The sequence below is a fragment of the Pseudorca crassidens genome, chromosome 6, assembly GCF_039906515.1.
Source record: "Pseudorca crassidens isolate mPseCra1 chromosome 6, mPseCra1.hap1, whole genome shotgun sequence".
NCBI lineage: Eukaryota > Metazoa > Chordata > Mammalia > Artiodactyla > Delphinidae > Pseudorca > Pseudorca crassidens.
In genome coordinates this window covers 13,123,169-13,143,172 of record NC_090301.1, presented here as the reverse complement: position 1 = coordinate 13,143,172, position 20,004 = coordinate 13,123,169, and the positions used below count along the sequence as shown (strand labels likewise).

Here is a 20,004-nt window from a genome sequence, read left to right as displayed (position 1 = left end):
TCTTCTTGGATTGATCCCTTGATCATTATGTAGTGTCCTTCTTTGTCTCTTCTAATAGTCTTTATTTTAAAGTCTACTTTGTCTGATATGAGAATTGCTACTCCAGCTTTCTTTTGGTTTCCATTTGCATGAAATATCTTTTTCCATCCCCTTACTTTCAGTCTGTATGTGTCTCTAGGTCTGAAGTGGGTATCTTGTAGACAGCAAATATATGGGTCTTGTTTTTGTATCCATTCAGCCAATCTGTGTCTTTTGGTGGGAGCATTTAGTCCATTTACATTTAAGGTAATTATCAATATGTATGTTCCTATTCCCATTTTCTTAATTGTTTTGGGTTCGTTATTGTAGGTCTTTTCCTTCTCTTGTGCTTCTTGCCTAGATAGGTTCCTTTAGCAGTTGTTGTAAAGCTGGTTTGGTGGTGCTGAACTCTCTCAGCTTTTGCTTGTCTGTAAATGTTTTAATTTCTCCATCAAATCTGAATGAAATCCTTGCTGGGTAGAGTAATCTTGGTTGCAGGTTTTTCTCCTTCAACACTTTCAATATGTCCTGCCACTCCCTTCTGGCTTGCAGAGTTTCTGCTGAAAGATCAGCTGTTAACCTTATGGGGATTCCCTTGTGTGTTATTTGTTGTTTTTCCCTTGCTGCTTTTAATATGTTTTCTTTGTATTTAATTTTTGACAGTTTGATTAATATGTGTGTTGGCATATTTCTCCTTGGATTTATCCTGTATGGGACTTTCTGTGCTTCCTGGACTTGATTAAATATTTCCTTTCCCATATTAGGGAAGTTTTCAACTATAATCTCATCAAATATCTTCTCAGTCCCTTTCTTTTTCTCTTCTTCTTCTGGAACCCCTATAATTCGAATGTTGGTGTGTTTAATGTTGTCCCAGAGGTCTCTGAGACTGTCCTCAGTTCTTTTCATTCTTTTTTCTTTATTTTCCTCTGCAGTAGTTATTTCCACTACTTTATCTTCCAGGCCACTTATCCATTCTTCTGCCTCAGTTATTCTGCTATTGATCCCATCTAGAGTATTTTTCATTTCATTTATTGTGTTGTTCATCGTTGTTTGTTTCGTCTTTAGTTCTTCTAGGTCCTTGTTAAATGTTTCTTGCATTTTGTCCATTCTATTTCCAAGATTTTGCATCATCTTTACTATCATTACTCTGAATTCTTTTTCAGGTAGACTGCCCATTTCCTCTTCATTTGTTAGGTCTGGTGGGTTTTTCTCTTGCTCCTTCATCTGCTGTGTGTTTTTCTGTCTTCTCATTTTGCTTATTTTAGTGTGTTTGGGGTCTCCTTTTTGCAGGCTGCAGGCTCGTAGTTCCTATTGTTTTTGGTGTCTGTCCCCAGTGGCTAAGGTTGGTTCAGTGGGTTGTGTAGGCTTCCTGGTGGAGGGGCCTAGTGCCTCTGTTCTGGTGAATGAGGCTGGATCTTGTCTTTCTGGTTGGAGGTCCACGTCTGTTGGTGGGTTTTGGGGTGTCTGTGGACTTATTATGATTTTAGGCAGCCTCTCTGCTAATGGGTGGGGTTGTGTTACTGTCTTGCTAGTTGTTTGGCATAGGATGTCCAGCACTGTAGCTTGCTGGTCATTGAGTGAAGCTGGGTGCTGGTGTTGAGATGGAGATCTCTGGGAGATTTTCGCCGTTTGATATTATGTGGAGCTGGGAGGTCTCTTGTGGACCAGTGTCCTGAAGTTGGCTCTCCCACCTCAGAGGCACAGCACTGACTCCTGGCTGCAGCACCAAGAGCCTTTCATCCACATGGCTCAGAATAAAAGGGAGAAAAAGTAGAAAGAAAGAATTAGTAGAAGTAGAAAGAAAGAAAGAAAGGAGGGAGGGAGGGAGGGAGGAAGGAAGGAAGGAAGGAAGAAGGGAAGGAAGGAAAGAAAGAAGATAAAGTAAAATAAAATAAAGTAAGATAAAATATAATAAAGTTATTAAAATAAAAAAATAATTATTAAGAAAAAAATTAAAAAAAACACAAAAAATAAAAACGGACGGATAGAACGGGAGGACAAATGGTGGAAGCAAAGCTATACAGAATAAATCTTGCTCTCAAAGTCCACGTCCTCAAGTTGGGATGATTCGTTGTCTATTCATGTATTCCACAGACATCAAGTTGATTGTGGAGCTTTAATCTGCTGCTTCTGAGGCTGCAGGGAGAGATTTCCCTTTCTCTTCTTTGTTCTCACAGCTCCCACGGGCTCAGCTTTGGATTTGGCCCCGCCTTTGCGTGTAGGTCGGCGGAGGGCGTCTGTTCTTCGCTCAGGCAGGACGGGTTTAAAGGAGCCGCTGATTCGGGGGCTCCGGCTCACTCAGGCCGGAGGGAGGGAGGGGCACGGAGTGCGGGGCGGGCCTGCGGCGGCAGAGGCCGGCGTGACGTTGCACGAGCCTGAGGCGCGCCGTGCGTTCTTCCGGGGGCGTTGTCCCTGGATCCCGAGACCCTGGCAGTGGCGGGCTGCCCAGGCTCCCAGGAAGCGGGGTATGGATAGTAACCTGTGCTCGCACACAGGCTTCTTGGTGGCGGCAGCAGCAGCCTTAGCGTCCATGCCCGTCTCTGGGGTCCGCGCTTTTAGCCGCGTCTCACGGCCCGTCTCTGGAGCTCCTTTAAGCAGCGCTCTTAATCCCCTCTCCTCGCGCACCAGGAAACAAAGAGGGCAGAAAAAGTCTCTTGCCTCTTCGGCAGGTCCAGACTTTTCCCGGACTCCCTCCCGGCTAGCCGTGGCGCACTAACCCCTGCAGGCTGTGTTCATGCCGCCAACCCCAGTCCTCTCCCTGCGCTCCGACCGAAGCCCGAGCCTCAGCTCCCAGCCACGCCCGCCCCGGCGGGTGAGCAGACAAGCCTCTCGGCCTGGTGAGTGCTGGTTGGCCCTGATCCTCTGTGCGGGAATCTACCCGCTTTGCCCTCCGCACCCCTGTTGCTGTGCTCTCCTCCGTGGCTGCGAAGCTTCCCCCTCCGCCACCCGCAGTCTCCGCCCGAGAAGGGGCTTCCTAGCGTGTGAAAACCTTTCCTCCTTCACAGCTTCTTCCCACTGGTGCAGGTCCCATCCCTATCCTTTTGTCTCTGTTTATTCTTTTTTCTTTTGCCCTACCCAGGTACGTGGGGGGTTTCTTGCCTTTTGGGAGGTCTGAGGTCTTCTGCCAGCGTTCAGTAGGTGTTCTGTAGGAGTTGTTCCACGTGTAGATGTATTTCTGGTGTGTCTGTAGGGAGGAAGGTGATCTCTGCGTCTTACTCTTCCGCCGTCTTCCCGGAAGCCTCCCGACTGTAATTTCTAATGAGACATTTTCTCCAAGTAGATCCCGCCATAATCATTGGAGTTTGGGGCTGACAAGATGTTAAGAGAATAAGCAGCACCTTGCTTTTATCCACATCTTTGATGAAGGTAAAATGTGTTCTCATCCCACAGGAAGTGTTCCTTTTCACATGAAATCCTCCAGGATGATGAGTTCTAATCCTGAGGAAGACCCTCTGGACACATTTCTCCAGTATATTGAGGATATGGGGATGAAGGCCTACGACGGATTGGTTATTCAGAATGCATCGGACATTGCGCGAGAAAATGATCGCTTGAGAAATGAAACAAACCTGGCCTACTTGAAGGAAAAGAATGAAAAACGCCGAAGACAAGAAGAAGCAATAAAACGGTAAGTATAAATGAAAGTGTTCTGAGTTTTGCACACCTCAGGGTATCTGTGAGTTCTGCAGAGGCTGTGATGCTGTCACCTGGTCAAGAAGGGGTTTGTCAAAGTTAGACTTGAGACAATGTAAAAGTGTCTTCTCAACTGTGATGAAAACACAACGCAGACAGGACACTTGCCTTAGTTAACAAAAGTTGTTTTACTTTTGTGTCGTGAGTATGGAGAGGCAGATGGGGTGGGGAAAGAATTCAGTTTCCTCTAAATAAAAGTTCATACTGAACAATCTCTCGATAAAAGATTAAGGGAACACACACTTTAATATTTAATGAAAATCTCTATATTTAATGGTCTTTGTATCATCCTTATGAGAGAGTTCACCATCTTCCTAGATTATGAAAAGACTTGTCAGTAATTATAATTATGTGAGTTTCTGAAGTGGAATACTCAGTGTGTGCCCTCTGTGTAGAATTCTGTGGCTATTACATCTCTTGTCTGGTACTGAGTGCCCCAGGTTTGTTCAAATGAAATGACTTTTATGCTGCAAAACCTACCTGCTACAAGCAAATGAGCCCCGATTGCAGCCTCCAAATGGAGGCTAAGTTCCCTAGTGTGCTGAGACCAAAGTAAGGATACACATCTTTTGATTTTTCCAAAAAATGTTACAATATTTTCTGAGTGTATGTGTTGCGGGGTTACAGGTAGAGATATGTGTTTGATGGAGTCCTATTTCTTCAATGGAGTCCATTTACTAAGTGCAAAGAGACAGAATTTAGGAAATGAATCCATCAATTGCCTGGATAACTGAATGGTAATAATAAGCTATTTTGATAGCCAGTTGGTGGATTTTTCATCTAATCTGGAATTAATCCTTTTGCTTACTCTCTGTGAACATTATGATATGAAGGAAAAGAACATATTCTTTTAAGGTAAACTATTGATTCTTATAAAGAAGCTAGGTAAGGATGCACTATTCCAATCATTTAATGGCAAACAACTCTGTACGAGAGGGTGGGAAGGAAGAGAGAGAGAAAGAGGGCGAGAGATTTGGAAATTTTGTACAAGATTAGTTGAAAGAGTGTCATCTTTTTCTCTGGACTATTCAAATGGAAATCTATTCTATTACCAGGTATACAAAGATTTGTAAAATGGCATGCTTGATAAACGTATTCATAATTGCAGATGTTATTCTGAGATATGTTATTTTTTATTTCTACCTAATTTTAGTTGGTACCACAGGTTCCTTTCTAGGATGCACTAAGTGCCCTTTCTTAGAACAACTTTTTTTTTTTCTGCTAAGTACCTCTGATGAACTTTTTTTTTTTAAACCAAGATGTATTTTTTTATACATTTATTTATTTTATTTATTTATTTTTGGCTGCATTGGGTCTTCAGGCAAGCGGGCTACTCTTCGTTGCGGTGCCCACGGGCTTCTCATTGCTGTGGCTTCTCTCGTCGTGGAGCTCTGGCTCTAGAGCACAGGCTCAGTAGTTGTGGCATGTGGGCTTAGTTGCTCCGAGGCATTTGGGATCTTCCCAGACCAGGGGTCGAACCCGTGTCCTCTGCACTGGCAGGCAAATTCTTAACGACTGTACCACCAGGGAAGCCCTGAACTTCTATATGTATGTAAACATTTTAATTTACTTTTGTGAGTCTAAGGTTTCAGAAACTCAGAACAAAAAAGGTTATCCTACGTGATTTCTAAAGTAACTTCATCTCTAAAATCTAAAGTTTCCCAATCTTGCCATTAAACATAATTCACTCTTTTCTCTAAGCATAGAGACAAAATTATTTGCTGAATAGTTCTATTAGATTGTACAGAGCACCCCAGGGTGCTTATCACTGTATTATTAGCTTCTGTGTTTCATCAACAACCTCATAAAGTTTCTATCTAAAGATCCATAGATATTAAGAAAGTAAAAATGACTCATTTTAAGTGGTCAAGTGTTCAAAGGGGCATTACCAACAATTCCAAGGAGTCAAAAGTCCAGGGGACAGGGGCTGGAATTCAGGTAGGTGGAGACACAGCAAAACCCTGTCATTGCATGGTAAATGAGGTCCAGGAAATTCAGTTAAGTAAACTTTGTGTTAGTTCCTGCTACATTAACAAAGCAATATTTTCTAGAATTATATTACAAGCCATAAACATAAAGATAGTTCAGATCACACATTGAATTGAAAAAGTCCCAAACGATCTGGACAATTTTGCTTCCACATCACACTGTCAACACAATATAAAACTGTAGTCTAGCCCTGCTTAAGAACAGAGTAAGGGCAAGAGAAGTCACCCACCCTGTGTGTGTGTGTGTTGGGGGGGAGGTGTATGTTTAATCAATGTCGATGTCTTGTTTGAAACAGTTCTTCTGAGTATGAGTGTTCTTTCTTGTATCAAATAAGTAAAGATTCAAAGAGGGGAGAAAAAGAGGTACTTGTCAGTTTTATTTTTTAATAAATGTATTTATTTATTGGCTGTGTTGAGTCTTCGTTGCTGCATGCTGGCTTTCCCTAGTTGCAGAGAGCGGGGGCCACTCTTTGTTGTGGTGCGCGGGTTTCTCATTGTGGTGAGCACGGGCCCCAGGTGCGCGGGCCTCAGCAGTTGTGGCACACAGGCTCAGTAGTTGTGGCTCCAGGCTCTAGAGCACAGGCTCAGTAGTTACGGTGCACAGGCCTAGTTGCTCCGTGGCATGTGGGATGTGGGATCTTCCTGGACCAGGGCTCGAACCCATGTCCCTTGCATTGGCAGGCAGATTCTTAACCATTGTGCCACCAGGGAAATCCCTACTTGTCAGTTTTAAATTAGCAGTTTATCTTTCTATAATCAGATTAGGAGGCAAATGAAGAACCCACTGGTAGCAGGAAGAAACAAGAGCCTTCTAGGATCTGGCGTTTGAGGAGCTAGATGTTCAGTTACTGTGCACTTTCATTGTTTCCATGGCAGGACATAAGCCAGAGATGTGGGAGTAGGTATGCCTGAAGCCGGCTTACTCTCAAGGTTCCGTAGCAGTGTTGCTTGTAAGGCTGTTGTTGCCACAGTAGTTGGCGTTCCCCGCAGGAGAGTTATAAAGGCGTGTGCTTCATGTCGCGGTGACCTAGTGACGGTGGCATCTTAGATGATGAGGCTATTCGGGATTTGTCAGTAGATGTGGGTAGAGTTGAAGAATAAACCAATGTCCCAGGCATGGGGACACCAACTAGAGGTCAACAGACTGCCAGGTCATAGTAAAGTGAGCTGATGTTCAAGTTGAATTCTGACCCCACCCATGAAATAAGGCATCAGGCATAGAGGCTTTAATCCTGGAAGCAAGAAATGATGCTGAACCCGTGAGCTAGATAGGGCATCTCTCACCTGAGGTCAAGGTGATTAGAGACAATGAGCAAACCATGCACACAATATGTGACGTGGTTGATGATGTTCAAGTTACAATGTAAGTTTCATGAGAAGAATGACTATTGGTATATACAGTTCTTAGAACAGGATCTGAAGCCAACTTATTGTTCAATAAACAACTTGCTGTTAAGTATATTCATTCATTGGTGAAATATTTATTGAAACCTTACTAAGTGCCAGGAAATGTTCTAGACCTTTATGAGACAGCAATGAACAGAACAAAGTTCCTGGTTATAAAAGAATTATATTCTGAGAGGAGGGTGAGAGAGAGGCAACATGAAAGAAATAAGTATAAATAAATATATATGACAGGTGGTAATAAATGTTTACACTGTAAAATAAAGCAGAGTGAGGGCAATAAGAATAGAGGCCAGGGAAGACCTCTGAAATCCAACAACAGCTGAGCAGACACATTAGACATTGGGAGCCTGTTGCCAGAGACAGGAGCCACATGGCTGTCTGGGGAAGAGAATTCTCGACAGAAGAAACAGCAAGTTTGATGTGTTCTAAGAAGGGAAGGTGTCATGTGGTGACCAAGCAAAGGTGGAAGGGGTCTAAGTTCGACTGGTAGTGGGGCCACCAGGTAATGTAGAGCATTATAAGTTCATGTTTTACTCTAAAAGAAAAAAAAAATTCATTGAAGATTTCTTGAGCAGAGGTATGGTATACCCTAAACTGCCCTTTTTTAACAAGGATTACTCTGGTTTTTATGTGTTGAACAGATGGACAGGGCATAGTTGGATGCAGGGAATTCAGAGAGAAAGCTTTTGCAGTAATTCAAGTGAGAGATGATGGTAGTTTGGACCAGGGTGGTACTAGTAAATGTGGCATAAAATGCTAAAATTTGGGGCACCAGTGAAAGTTTCTAATTGATGAGACATAGAAGTTGAATAAGAGAAAGGAATTGAAGATGGCTCTCAAGTTTGTCTCGTTGCTGTTCTGGTTCTGTTGTTGTTATGTTATGTTTCGTTTTTCCTGAAACAACTAGAAGAATGCTGTATCCACTTAATGAAATGGTAAAGACTAAAACAGGAGTAAATTTAGTTTAAATGGTGGGGGAATGGGAGTTCAGCTTTCATAAGCCAGTGCTGGGAGCTCTTTTAGATATTCAAGTGGAGAATTCTGGATAGGCAGTTGGATCCAGGGCTCATGGTGGAGATCAAACCTGGAGGTTTTAATATGAGAGTCATAGATTTTTTACAGTCATGAGCCTGGTTAAGGATCCCTAGGACCTAAAATTAGCTAGAGAGGATAAAAGCACACAGGACTGTTCCTTGGGACACCTAACTGTTTACATGACAGGAACAGTAGAAGAATCCAGTAAGAACAGCTAGTGGGATAAGAGAAGAATCTCCAAGGCGGGTGTTGCCTCAGAGTGAAATGACAAAAGTGATTAAAGAAGAGAGATTTTACTGGTAGATCAAATATATTGAATCCTGAGGATTGAATAATGCCTTTTACTACATTGGTGTTGTTGACAAGAACAGTTTTGGTGGAGGTCTGGGGACAAAACGCAGTGGAGTCATGTTCACAAGAGGATGCGAAAAGAGGAATTGAAACAAGGAAGAGAGGAATAGAGAACTATTTTAGGAACTTTCGAGGTTAAACAAAATTCACAAATATGGAGAGCAGTTGAAGGGGGAAGAGAGGTCTATGGTGTTCTGTTTTACTGGTTTTTCCCTTTAAGCAGAGCGAAAACTAGCTTATCTGAAATGCTGATATGAAAGATTACAGTAGAAAGGGAAATGTTAACGACTTAAGAGAGGGAAGGAAAAATTACTGTGATTATGTCCTTGAGTAGGTGGGAAGGGATGGGATCTCAAGTATTTCAGATAGGAGTGTTCAGCCACGATGTACAGGTGACTGAGCGATGAATGAACAGATGACTAATTCTGTATGACGGTCCCAAACCTGGCTCCTCAAACACCATTTTATTATTGTGCCATAGGTATCACACACGCTCGGAACTGAAAGACGTAGTATGTATCTTGCTATCAGTAACTCCTCCCCACTCTTTCCTACACTCTTTCCCCCAAATGTTTTCTGGAATCCTAATTTAAAGTGCAAATATCTTTGGAAGAGAAAAAATACTAGTAAAATCTCCTAAATTTTGAGACTTCTCAGATGACTTTCTTTTTTGTTTATTTTTTGTTGAGGTTGTTGTTGTTTTTTATTGAAGTATAGTTGATTTACAATGTTTCAGGTGTACAGCAAAGTGAAGATATATATATAATTTTTCAGATTCTTTTCCTTTATACATTATTACAAAATACTGAATATAGTTCTCTGTGCTCTACAGTAGGTCCTTGTTGTTTATCTATTTTATATATCGTAGTGTGTATCTGTTAATCCCGAATTCCTAATTTATCCCTCCCCTCCTTTCCCCTTTAGCAACTATAAGTTTGTTTTCAGTCTGTGAGTCTCTTTCTGTTTTGTAAATAAGTTCATTTGTATCATTCTTTTTTTAGATTCCACATATAAGTGATATCATAGGATATTTACGTCACTTAGTATTATGATCCATCCATGTTGTCCAGATGACTTTCTGTTCCAAAAGCAGGGCCCATGCACTGTGTGAGGACATACATAGAAGTCTCTGGATGTTGTCTTGGGAAGAGTTGGAGAGAGAAAACATGAAAGGAGCCAAAAGTGTCATGCTTGGGCAGCAGGAGGAGACTAAAGTCCTCCCTGACTTGGGGTGGGGCTATAGCTGCAGATAGCTCAAGTTATTCCATCTCAGTACCCGTTGAAATGTTCAAATTTAATTTTTATTTTGTTCATATGGTGACCAGTATTCTGGGATTCTGACAATTTAAAAATATAATAAATCTTAAATATTATATAGAATATTCTCACAGTACATTTTTAGAATTGCTTCAACAATGTTCCTAATAGGAAGTGTATTTTTAAAATTTTTGAAAATTCCCGAGCAAGATTCTGGTCACACAGGAATTCTGAGTTCCAGAGATGGCGACCAAAGCAGAATGCCCACATCTAAATTTCACACATAATTTAATACTTTTAACGTGCAATTTATGTCAAGTTGTAGAGAAAATTCAACATGACATTAACGAACACAGTCTAATCAATTAAAATTCTTTAGCACATCTGCCGAATGCCTTCTTTAATATATACTATGATTTAATATATAGGATATAAATGCTGAAAAATCTAAAGATGGAGCATGTTTGACCTTGAAAAGGCATTGATGATAATTCTCTGTGAAATATGCCAGTTGCAATTTCAGAAATGTGCAGACTGCCAGGGATTTGCTTCAAAACGGAAATAGGGTTTCATATGATTGACCTTCTGGATCACATGTGTGCTAAAATGCCTTTTGTGTTGAAGCTGGGAAGCTTAAAACACTGAGCTCTTAGAAAAGGAATACCCTCATCACATTCTCAGTGTTCTAAGTCACTTACGCTTTCTGAGCCCAATTCCTTATTTTTAAACTAACTTGAGTCCTTTGTCACTACTAACTTTCTTGTACCTTCACTTCCATTTCTCAAATGGGATTTTACTGAAAAGTCTTATTGGGTGAAACATTTCAAATACATAAAAAGGGATACTGTTCGTTAGTACTTTTCTTAACAGCTCCAGATAACATTTGGTGAGAAAGAAAGAGAGAGAGAGACTCAAAGGTGAAAAGTTAAAGGAGAATGAAAAAAAATATTTCAGTAGCTCATCATTTCTGCTATTTTAAATTCTAATGGTTTTCTGCAGGCACTGTTAAATGAGATTTTATTTTTTATTAAAAAGCCTATTAGAAAAGAAACATGCAAAACCTACAGTTTCAAATGAGTGAGATCACTTGAGATGGGTTACAAAACCCTAGTTTGTCCTGTGTGTGGGTGAAGAGGGATGTTTAAGACAGAGATGATAGGTATATTGAACCATTGACACACATAGGCACTAGCCATTAAGAAGGAGGCAACTGACCAATGAGAACAGTCTGGTTACAAACAACCTGTAAGGCAGTACCTGTGTGTACCTGTGAACATATGTCTGCTTTGAGGAGTCACTCTTTACAGGAAACATCTTGTTCAGGACATCCAGTAAGAATATTCACTGAGGAAGAGGGGCAATAAAAGATCATCTGGTATACCAAACGATGCATGCTTAGGTTTGAGGCTTCCTTCCCTTCATGTGAATTTTTCTATCTGGATTCTGGAGCTAGTCCCTGCATTGTCTCATTTTACTATTAGCCACAGTATTTTGAAAACAATATAGGACATATCCCTTAAATAAAAAGCAACAAGAAAATGTGCTCCCAGTACATGCCTTTCTGAGTATTTTTTCTGTTGTAGAAAGGGGTTGAATTTTTTTTTTTCTAATAAAACAAATGCTACATTAGTGAAATTCTCCCAAACATTGCAAGTCCGCAAGACAGCTCTGGACTTTAGCAAAGTGGTTCTGACACAAAGGACTACTTAAGCTGATTAGGAATGTCTCTGTTCCCTGTGGATGCCCTCAAGGGATCTATATGAGGTTATATTTCCTGTTTAAAAGTGACAGTCAGAAATGGAATTAGATTAGTTACAGCTCCTGTAAAAAAATACATGCATTTGTATATTAGGATATATACTTGGAACTTATTTAAATTTGAAGGTTTCAGTATCTCTGTTAGTCAAAGAGAAACAAAGCACCAGGAAAGTTCATCCTTTAGACGATACAGAAAAAAAAAGTAAAAATTAAAAAAAAATTGCTTTCCCTTTACTAAAGCATTGTTACTTAAAAAAAGCAAACGATTCTGATACCAAAGTTTAGAATTGGTTAATATTTTAAATGATTACCCAAAGACATAATTACATTGAGAGCTCTTACTAGAGAAATGTTAACAGTTACATAAATCCTATTTAGATAGTTATGGCTTCTGGAATCATACTCATGATTTGTGACAGACTTTATGGAAATAGGGAGCATTTACTGAAGTACATCTTAGCGAGCGATATATCCATTCAGTGCAACATGAATAGCTACTTTGGTCACGAATAGGTAATCTCACTGGGTTTGATTTAATTGCAGGTATGTAGAAAAATGAAATGCTCTATTTGTGTATGAAAATAGATGTTCATTTTGTTCAGGTGAAGTGAGGACCGTTAAATGAAACAGGGTTCAGAAACTTTCAGAAATACTCTACAGCCAGCTCTATCTCCTGTGCTTAAAGCATAGGGAGCAAACCCCCAAAGCCCTCAGCCATACTCCTGTCTAGAATGAAACCCAAATCTGCAGCGTGTCAGGGTCTTGCTGGAATGAATCAGCTGATCTGATCTGATGTGAATTTCTGACCTAATTTTGCTGTAGGACGCAGGGCTCAGGCAGAGGAAACAAGGTTAATGTGTTGATAAGGGGGTGAGATTAAACAGCAGAGAGTATCTTAATAACCCTCTCTAATTTCAGCTTCCTCTTGTGTTTGTGATTAATTCCAATCACTTTTCTATTAATCATTTCAGAGGACCACAAGATGCTTTGCTTATTTTTTTGTTGTTGCTAAAATCGTGCATCCACGTTTCTTTTTTCAAAGCTAAATAAGATATCCAGACATCGGAGTAATTTTCACTAGAATACCAAATGCATGGGGAGATTTTTATTCATAGGACCGTACGATTAGAGGAGAGAATTCAGTAATTTGCCTTGTTCATCCCTCACTGCTCTATATTGAGCCAGAAGCCAAGTCTACAAGGCTGATCCTAAATGAATTGATTTATTTAAAATGTTCTATTTTTTTTAGCGCTGGAGGGGAAAGTTAATATTAATGAGCGTATACCTAATGATACCACTTATGCTCATTAATATTAACTTTCCGCACTTAGCCTAAGGACACCACATTTGTCCATTTTGGCTGTTGTGCCAGTTCACTTTATAAGTCAAAATGGTGTCTGTCCTGCTGGGCTCCTGTTTTCAGTAAGGGTCGCCACCATCTTAAGAGGATTTATACAAACATCAGCATTCCTCTGTTTGCAATTCACATTACATCTGTATTTGTAATAGATGCGATTTTAGGTTTTTCACTCCATCACCTGCCAAGGCAATTGGAGGTCACGTTGAGAGGGACCTTTAATGGCTCGTGTTAAGGTAAGCCTTTATTCTTCTCACATACCTTTCTGAGAGCTATTTGTACTTCTGGTTGTTTCAACTTTAATTACATCTGGGACCTAGCACTCACTGTACGTTTTAAGAAGTTCAGTGTCTATTCTGTATCTGAAATAAATAGACAGATGTTGGCAAGAGGAGGGGCTTTTTAGAACACAATCCCGCATGAGACTGTCAGTCAGCCTGAGAATTAAGCTCTTCTTACGCTGAGGAGATCACAGCAAGAGTGAACCTTCCAAACAGCCAAACCTGTGGCGACCTGAATCACTGAAAAGAAACCCATTGGAAAATTTAAGGTACCCTTTCTTTCAGAAGTAGTGTTAAATATTTAGAGATGGTTATAGATTAATGAGGCAATAGTTTTTAGTTTAGGGCTGTTTCTTTATACTCTTCAGCCTATCAGAGGATATTCTCAATCTTTAAGTAAGCATGGTCTTTGGAAAAGGTTTAAAAACCCAGATAAGGAAAATAAATTATTATTGAGCAAGGGTATGAGTCAGGGGATTTTTTTTTTAGCTACTAAAAATGCGATATAGCTTAGAGAACATGTCTAATGTAACAAATGATATGGCTAGAGCAGAGGCTGAGCATGTTAATAAAATAGCTTGAAGGCTTCTGTCCAACTTTGACATAGCCTGAAGAAAACATCTTCATTATAAATGTATGGATCACCTTGAAATTAGCTTTAATCATGAATTGATAGACGGAAAATCAAGCCCCTCTCCCAAAACGAATCTCTGCGTGAAACACATGCCTCTAGAGTTCTTCTCAATAACATTCATATTTGGAAATAGAGGACAGAATATTCATGTCCATGCTAGAATATGAATATAACTAGCCTGCCAGGAAGCAGAGGGAGAAAAATTTTTTTTTACAGAAAAGCACTTTCATTAAGATGTACAAGGAAGCTGTTTTAAAAATAAAAATACCAGCCTTTAAAATCCACTATTTTAATTAGTAAATTGCATTTTAGTCTTTGATTTGGGACTAAGTATACCATTCAGCATATCCTGATGTTTGAATAAGAAATGAAGTGGTTCAGCAGTGAAGAAGAGCTTCACCAAGAAGACTTGTTAATTTTCTGTTAGGGTGATGTTTGTATGTGTTGCGTGGATATTTTGTTTCTATATAAAGTTTTTCATTAAGCATTTATTGAACATCTATTATAGGTCAGGCACAGTTCTAGGTGCTTGGGATAAAGCAGTGAACAAAACAGTAAAATAAATAAATAAATAAACAATAAAAGCTTGCCCTCATGGGATTTACAATCTGGTGTGGGTGGGGTGAGGAAGACAGACAATAAACAGAGTAAAGAGCAAGTTAAAATGCAACACGTTCTATGAAGAAAACGAAATCAGGGCGTAGAGGTCAGGGGTTCGGAAAGAGTGCAAAGGTATACGGGTAGGTCAGGAAAAGACTCACTACGGATGTCACATTTGAGAAAGGGCCTGAAGTAAGTGAGGGGAGAAGCCGTGTGCATCTCTGGGGTGGATTTCTAGGAAGAAGGAACATGCAGAGAAGAGGTCCTAGAGGGGAGCATTCCTGACGTGTTGGGAGGAGCTATAAGGAGGTCAGAGTGGCTGGAGGGGAGCAAGCACGGGGTCAGAAGGTCAGGTCAGAAGTAACGGGGCCACGGGCCACGAGGTCACGGTCAAGATTTTGGCTTCCACTCATTTGAGACGAGATGAGAATTTTTTGTAGGCTTTTGGGAGAAGGAATGCCATAATCTGACTCCTCTAATACAAAGGAGGATCATTCTGGCTGCTATGTGGGGCAGAAGCAGGAGCATCAGTTGGGAGCCTGTAAAAACCATCACGAGAAGGACAGATGGTGGCATATGGACCAGAGCGGCAGCGCTGGACAGGGGGAGAAGTGGTGGAATTGGAGGTGCATTTTGAAGGTAGAGTTGATGGGATTTGGTGACAGATTGGATGTGGGGTGTGAAAGCAAGATAAAAGACGACATTCCCATTAGCTGGGATGGTGAAGACAGCAGAAAAAGGGGTTTTGGTGAGAAAAGTTTGGGGCATATTGAGATGTCTTTTAGGCTTTTAATGATTTGTCGGTATCTGTAAGAATTTCGTGTTTCATTTTTGATACTTTGTGGGTATGAAATTGAAGAATTGTATAGAAATTTGGAATACTTTTTTTTAGGGTGTACAGTATAATTTATTCGATCCTTTCCACATGATAGAACTTTAGGTTGTTAATGTTTTTTTTTTTTACTATTCCAGATAATGCTATAAAAACATTCTTTTCAAACTGTCTTTTGCACATTTAGAAGTATTTTCGTAGGCTAGTACCTTAGAAATATAACTGCTAGATCACAGGGTTGGAGCTAAATTGCCCTCCTGGCATGCAGGACAGACATACAAAATTCAAAGTTGTACACACACATATTTAAGTTTGAGGAAAGATGATTTTTAACGTTTATTCAGCAAAGGGCAAGCATGTAGTTTAACCAGAGCACATGAACAATTGCCTGGAGGTCTCTGCCTTTGTGCGGAGTTAGTGGAGTTAAGTGATCTTGATTCTAAGAACTACGTGATCCGTGCTCTCAGATGCTTTCCAGTTGGGGCAGAGATAACCATCCTAGTCCTATAATCTAAGAAGTAAGATGAAAGGTAGATGTAGGCGTGCAGAATACTTGACATTTTTAAAAAGGAAAAGTGCTCTAACAATGGGTAGATTCAATTATTAGCATTGGTCATGTTCATTTATGGCCCTTTTGGCAGGATGGAGACAAAAATGTAGATGTAGATAATTAGTTTGTCAACTTATGCACATTGGACAGTTTTCCTGTCCTGGGGTATTTTACTAAACCTGTGGATTACCACCCTATTGTAAGATGGAAATTTAGAGTAACAGTGTGTGTGTGGGTATAGGAGGGGATAACTGAGTAGTGGGAAAATCCTAGTCCCTGCACAGAAGGTGGCATTGGTTTATTCCACTTCTTAGCTTTAGTGAGACCCATAAAGGGGTCCTTAATTCTTAAAGTGAAGTTTACTCGTTTGTTAATTAGAAATAATAATATTCTTTTTGTTGTATTGTTAAGAGAAATAAAGATACGACACACGTAGAACAACCAGTGGAGTAGCCACCATATCATGGTAGCTGCCATTATTGTTGGTATTATTATTATTATCATCATTACTATCATTGCTTTTACCGTCATCATTATTACCTTCATCTTCATCACGTAATGTAGCTACATTAGTAATGACATATGGCACCATGTCCAAAAAAATCTACCTCCATTTAGGTAGAAAGCACCACAAGGAAAGAAATTGGATTGTTTGCTTCAAGTGATTGCAAATGACACATACACCCAGACTCCAAGTGTGAATTTCTTACTTTATCATTTTGTTTCATCTTCTCCATGTACACATATTTTTGTTCTTTCTCCTAAAACAGGTAAAATTATATGAGGACTGAAAGAATTTTGAAACGTGAATAGACTCAAAAGGATGCACTAATTGGTAGTTTTAGTCTTAATTATTAAACCGGCTTCCAAGAGCAGAGAAATTGCTTCTTGCGCATAGTAGGTTTTGAAACATTTGTCATATCAAATTGTATCAAACTCATTCAGTGCACTGATGATCTGTTTCCCAAAGGAATACTAAATAAGCTAGCATAGCATGTGATATTTTAAATGTAATTCACTAATGAATTTCCAGATATTTACAGGGAACTACTACCCTGAAAGTTTCCCCTCTTGGCAATGAGCTGCTAAATTTTTTACCCTTTTCATGGAAATACATACTTTCTGTGAAGAAACTGCTGTAACATTTAGGCTAAAGCTGAACAGAGAAAGAAATAATGACTCATGAAGATAACATAACTACTTTATATCTACAAGAGCTACAGTCTAAAATGAGTTTTTAAATACTCTGTGATTTGATTTCTTTTCTGGAGAGCAACATATTTTCAACATGGCAGTGTAAATGCTACTAAAAGATTTCAGCTTCATATTATTTTGAGGCTTCCATGGGGAGGCTAACCACACGAAAGCATCCACCTGCCCTTCACACCAGGAAAGAGATCTTCTTTCCTTTAAACCACTTGATGCAGTAATTATAACACTGACCTATCCAGCTGTTTTTCAAAGGGAACCAGAATTGCATGGAGACACTCAACTCTTTAAGAATTTTCCTAGAGGGATTCTTAACCTCCTAGGATGCTTCTATTCAGATTGTCACATATAACTTAAAATTTTTTTTGAAATGTTCCAATGCCTATTACAATACACAATTGAAATAGTATTTGTTTTGGAGATAAATGACAAAACAGGACTAGAAATCATTTGTCGAGCAAGTGATTCTGTAGATCATTTTTAAGGAAACGTTATTCTTTCAGCAGCTGGAATTCTATTTTGTTTTGGGGAGAGATGGCATTTTGTGATTTACAGAAAAAAACAAACAGTAATGGAGAAATTTTTTATAAAGACAATGGAGAAATAACTATAGCAATGAGAGTACATATAGACTCTTCTCTCAAGAGAAGGAGGGTAACTTCTTTTTTTATCCTCCTCCCATACTAAGTATGAAATTATATTGTAGGGAATGTTTGATCAGAGTGAGACTAGAATCTGAAATAATTTACCCTTATGTTACTTTTAAAGTGTTTCAGAAAAAACTCATTATAATTGATGTAAATTATTCCCTTCTGCCTTGTGACCTCTGGATAATGAAGCAAAAGGTTAAGAGGTGGGTAGTTTATGACTTTTCTCTGGATTTTTACTGAGCTCTTTTTGAAAGCCCCAAACCTCAGCCACTCCCAACTCTCAGCAGATCAATACAAATAACATATCTTATTTAGAAAGAAATCTCATGTGCTTTACAGCTCCTGTTATAGACACATTCATTTCTAGAAATCAGTTTTTTCAAATGCCAAATTTTATTCTCAGATTATGTCTTCTTTTCCATATAATTTTATTTTTATTTCTTCTTAATATCTTTATAGGATTTTAATTCCTTTCCTTGGTCCCTGTGTTTCATAATACACTTCAATTCCAATCTGAGGTGTGTGTGTGTGTGTGTGTGTGTGTGTGTGTGCTTTGTTCAATTTGTGCACAATTATTTTAAAAAGCATAGGTATTTCAAATAAAACAGACGAGAGAAACACGTTTTCAAAACATGGTACATGGTTCAACAGATTAAATGGAATAAAGAGCGATGGGGGAGGGGGACAGAAAATGACTGCCCAGTAAAAGGCTTTTTAGCAAATCATACTGAATCTCATTAATAAAGAATACGTCCACTAGAGCCGTACAATCAATCTGCCATGTGCATTAGTGATGTCTAGCCCAATTCAGGTAGATAAATTATTCCCTAAGTGTTGGTTGCCTGTCACTCAAATCACAATACCAATAATACATGCCATGCTGAATTTCCCCTGACTCATGATGAGTTTTTTCACAGGGTTAGACTGGACTAACAGGTGAAAGAGAAGAATGATGTCTGTCTGAATGAACACTACCAGCAGCAGCCAGAAGGATAGATAACTGGAGACCTAAGCAATAGAATAGGACACTGTGAACCAATCTAACAAAAATAAGCTGGCAGGGAGTAATCCAACTAAACATCATTGCCAAAAGTGTCAGCTAAAAATGCAACCGGAAAAGTGTGTAGTCAATACAGATCTTGCAAAGCCAGATGAGAGCATTACTGTAGTGTAGAGAGATCCATCACGGGAAAACAGGCACAAGACAAGAAAGATAAAAAGGAATGAGAAACAGAGTAACTAGTTACTTCCATGAATATTTTAATTACAGCATCTAGTTTGGTTTCTACCCATGAACAATTCTACTTAATGATGGATACCATAACTAATATCCTTCCCCATAGCTAGCTGTCAGAACATTCATTATTATAAGCAGATGCTTTTAAAAAAATCTTATTTTATATTGGAATATAGTTGATTTACAATGTTGTATAGTTTCAGATGTACAACAAAGTGATTTAGGTATACAGATACACATATCTATTCTTTTTTCAGATTCTTTTCCCATATAGGTTATTATAGAATATTGGGTAGAGTTCCCTGTGCTATACAGTAGGTCCTTGTTGATTATCTATTTTATATAATGTGTCTATTAAACAGATACTTTTTCAAGACACAATATAATGCACCCTGTGAGACTCTGGTTTGAATTGACACCATGTGATTTTTCTAAAGAAGTCTGTCAGTTTCACGTATGACTGGAAAACAAAAGCACCCCTTTTCACCTGTAGGGGAAGGGAAAGTCTTCTATCACCCCTTACAAGATTAAAAGTGTCTAAGGAGATATCATGCATTTAAGAGAGTATTTTGAAATGAGGTGGGGACTCTAAGCCTGTACTGTTCCATGATTGCATTAAAGTGGAAGAATGAAAGATTAGGCCCCTATTGGGTTTAGGAAGAATGCCGCTTGCGGATTTGTCATTAATGCAGTGACCCTATCTGCCCAAGCCTTTCCATTTCAATGTGACTTAGAATTGTAAAATGAAGTCAGCTTAAAGGTGTCAACACACCCTGTGTAAGTTGCCTTCAGCAAAAACCTCTATCTTTAATTTAACACAACTGGCAATCTTGGTTTGAGACAGACTGTGATTTAGTTAATATGAAAACAGATGACCTCTGTCACCCCGGAGTTGAATGAGAAGCTCAGTTCAGGCTTGATGGCATGTATGAACTATTGTAGGAATGATAACCTGGGAACAAAATGAAATGGCCTCAATGAACACGTGGAAGAATGGACGTATCCCCCTTCTTGTGGCCTGATCTCCTGGACACGTGTATGCGTGTTTATTTTTTAAAGATGAGCTTTAATAATGCATGCATGTTATGTTACCTCAGTCACACAGATAAAACTCGTTTTAATGAACAGGCTCAGCATAATCAACCTG

General features: G+C 39.4%; 1 protein-coding gene across 3 annotated transcripts in view; it reads left to right on the top strand.

Moving 5' to 3' along the window:
• NYAP2 (neuronal tyrosine-phosphorylated phosphoinositide-3-kinase adaptor 2) overlaps positions 1 to 20,004 on the top strand; it is a 263,310-nt gene that overhangs the window by 13,295 nt on the left and 230,011 nt on the right. For all 3 annotated transcript variants that reach the window (XM_067740380.1, XM_067740379.1, XM_067740381.1), the window contains one exon: positions 3,409 to 3,646. In XM_067740380.1, the coding sequence (XP_067596481.1) occupies positions 3,426 to 3,646 (221 nt within the window). In that variant the 5' untranslated portion in view covers positions 3,409 to 3,425. The remainder of the gene's footprint in view (positions 1 to 3,408; positions 3,647 to 20,004) is intronic.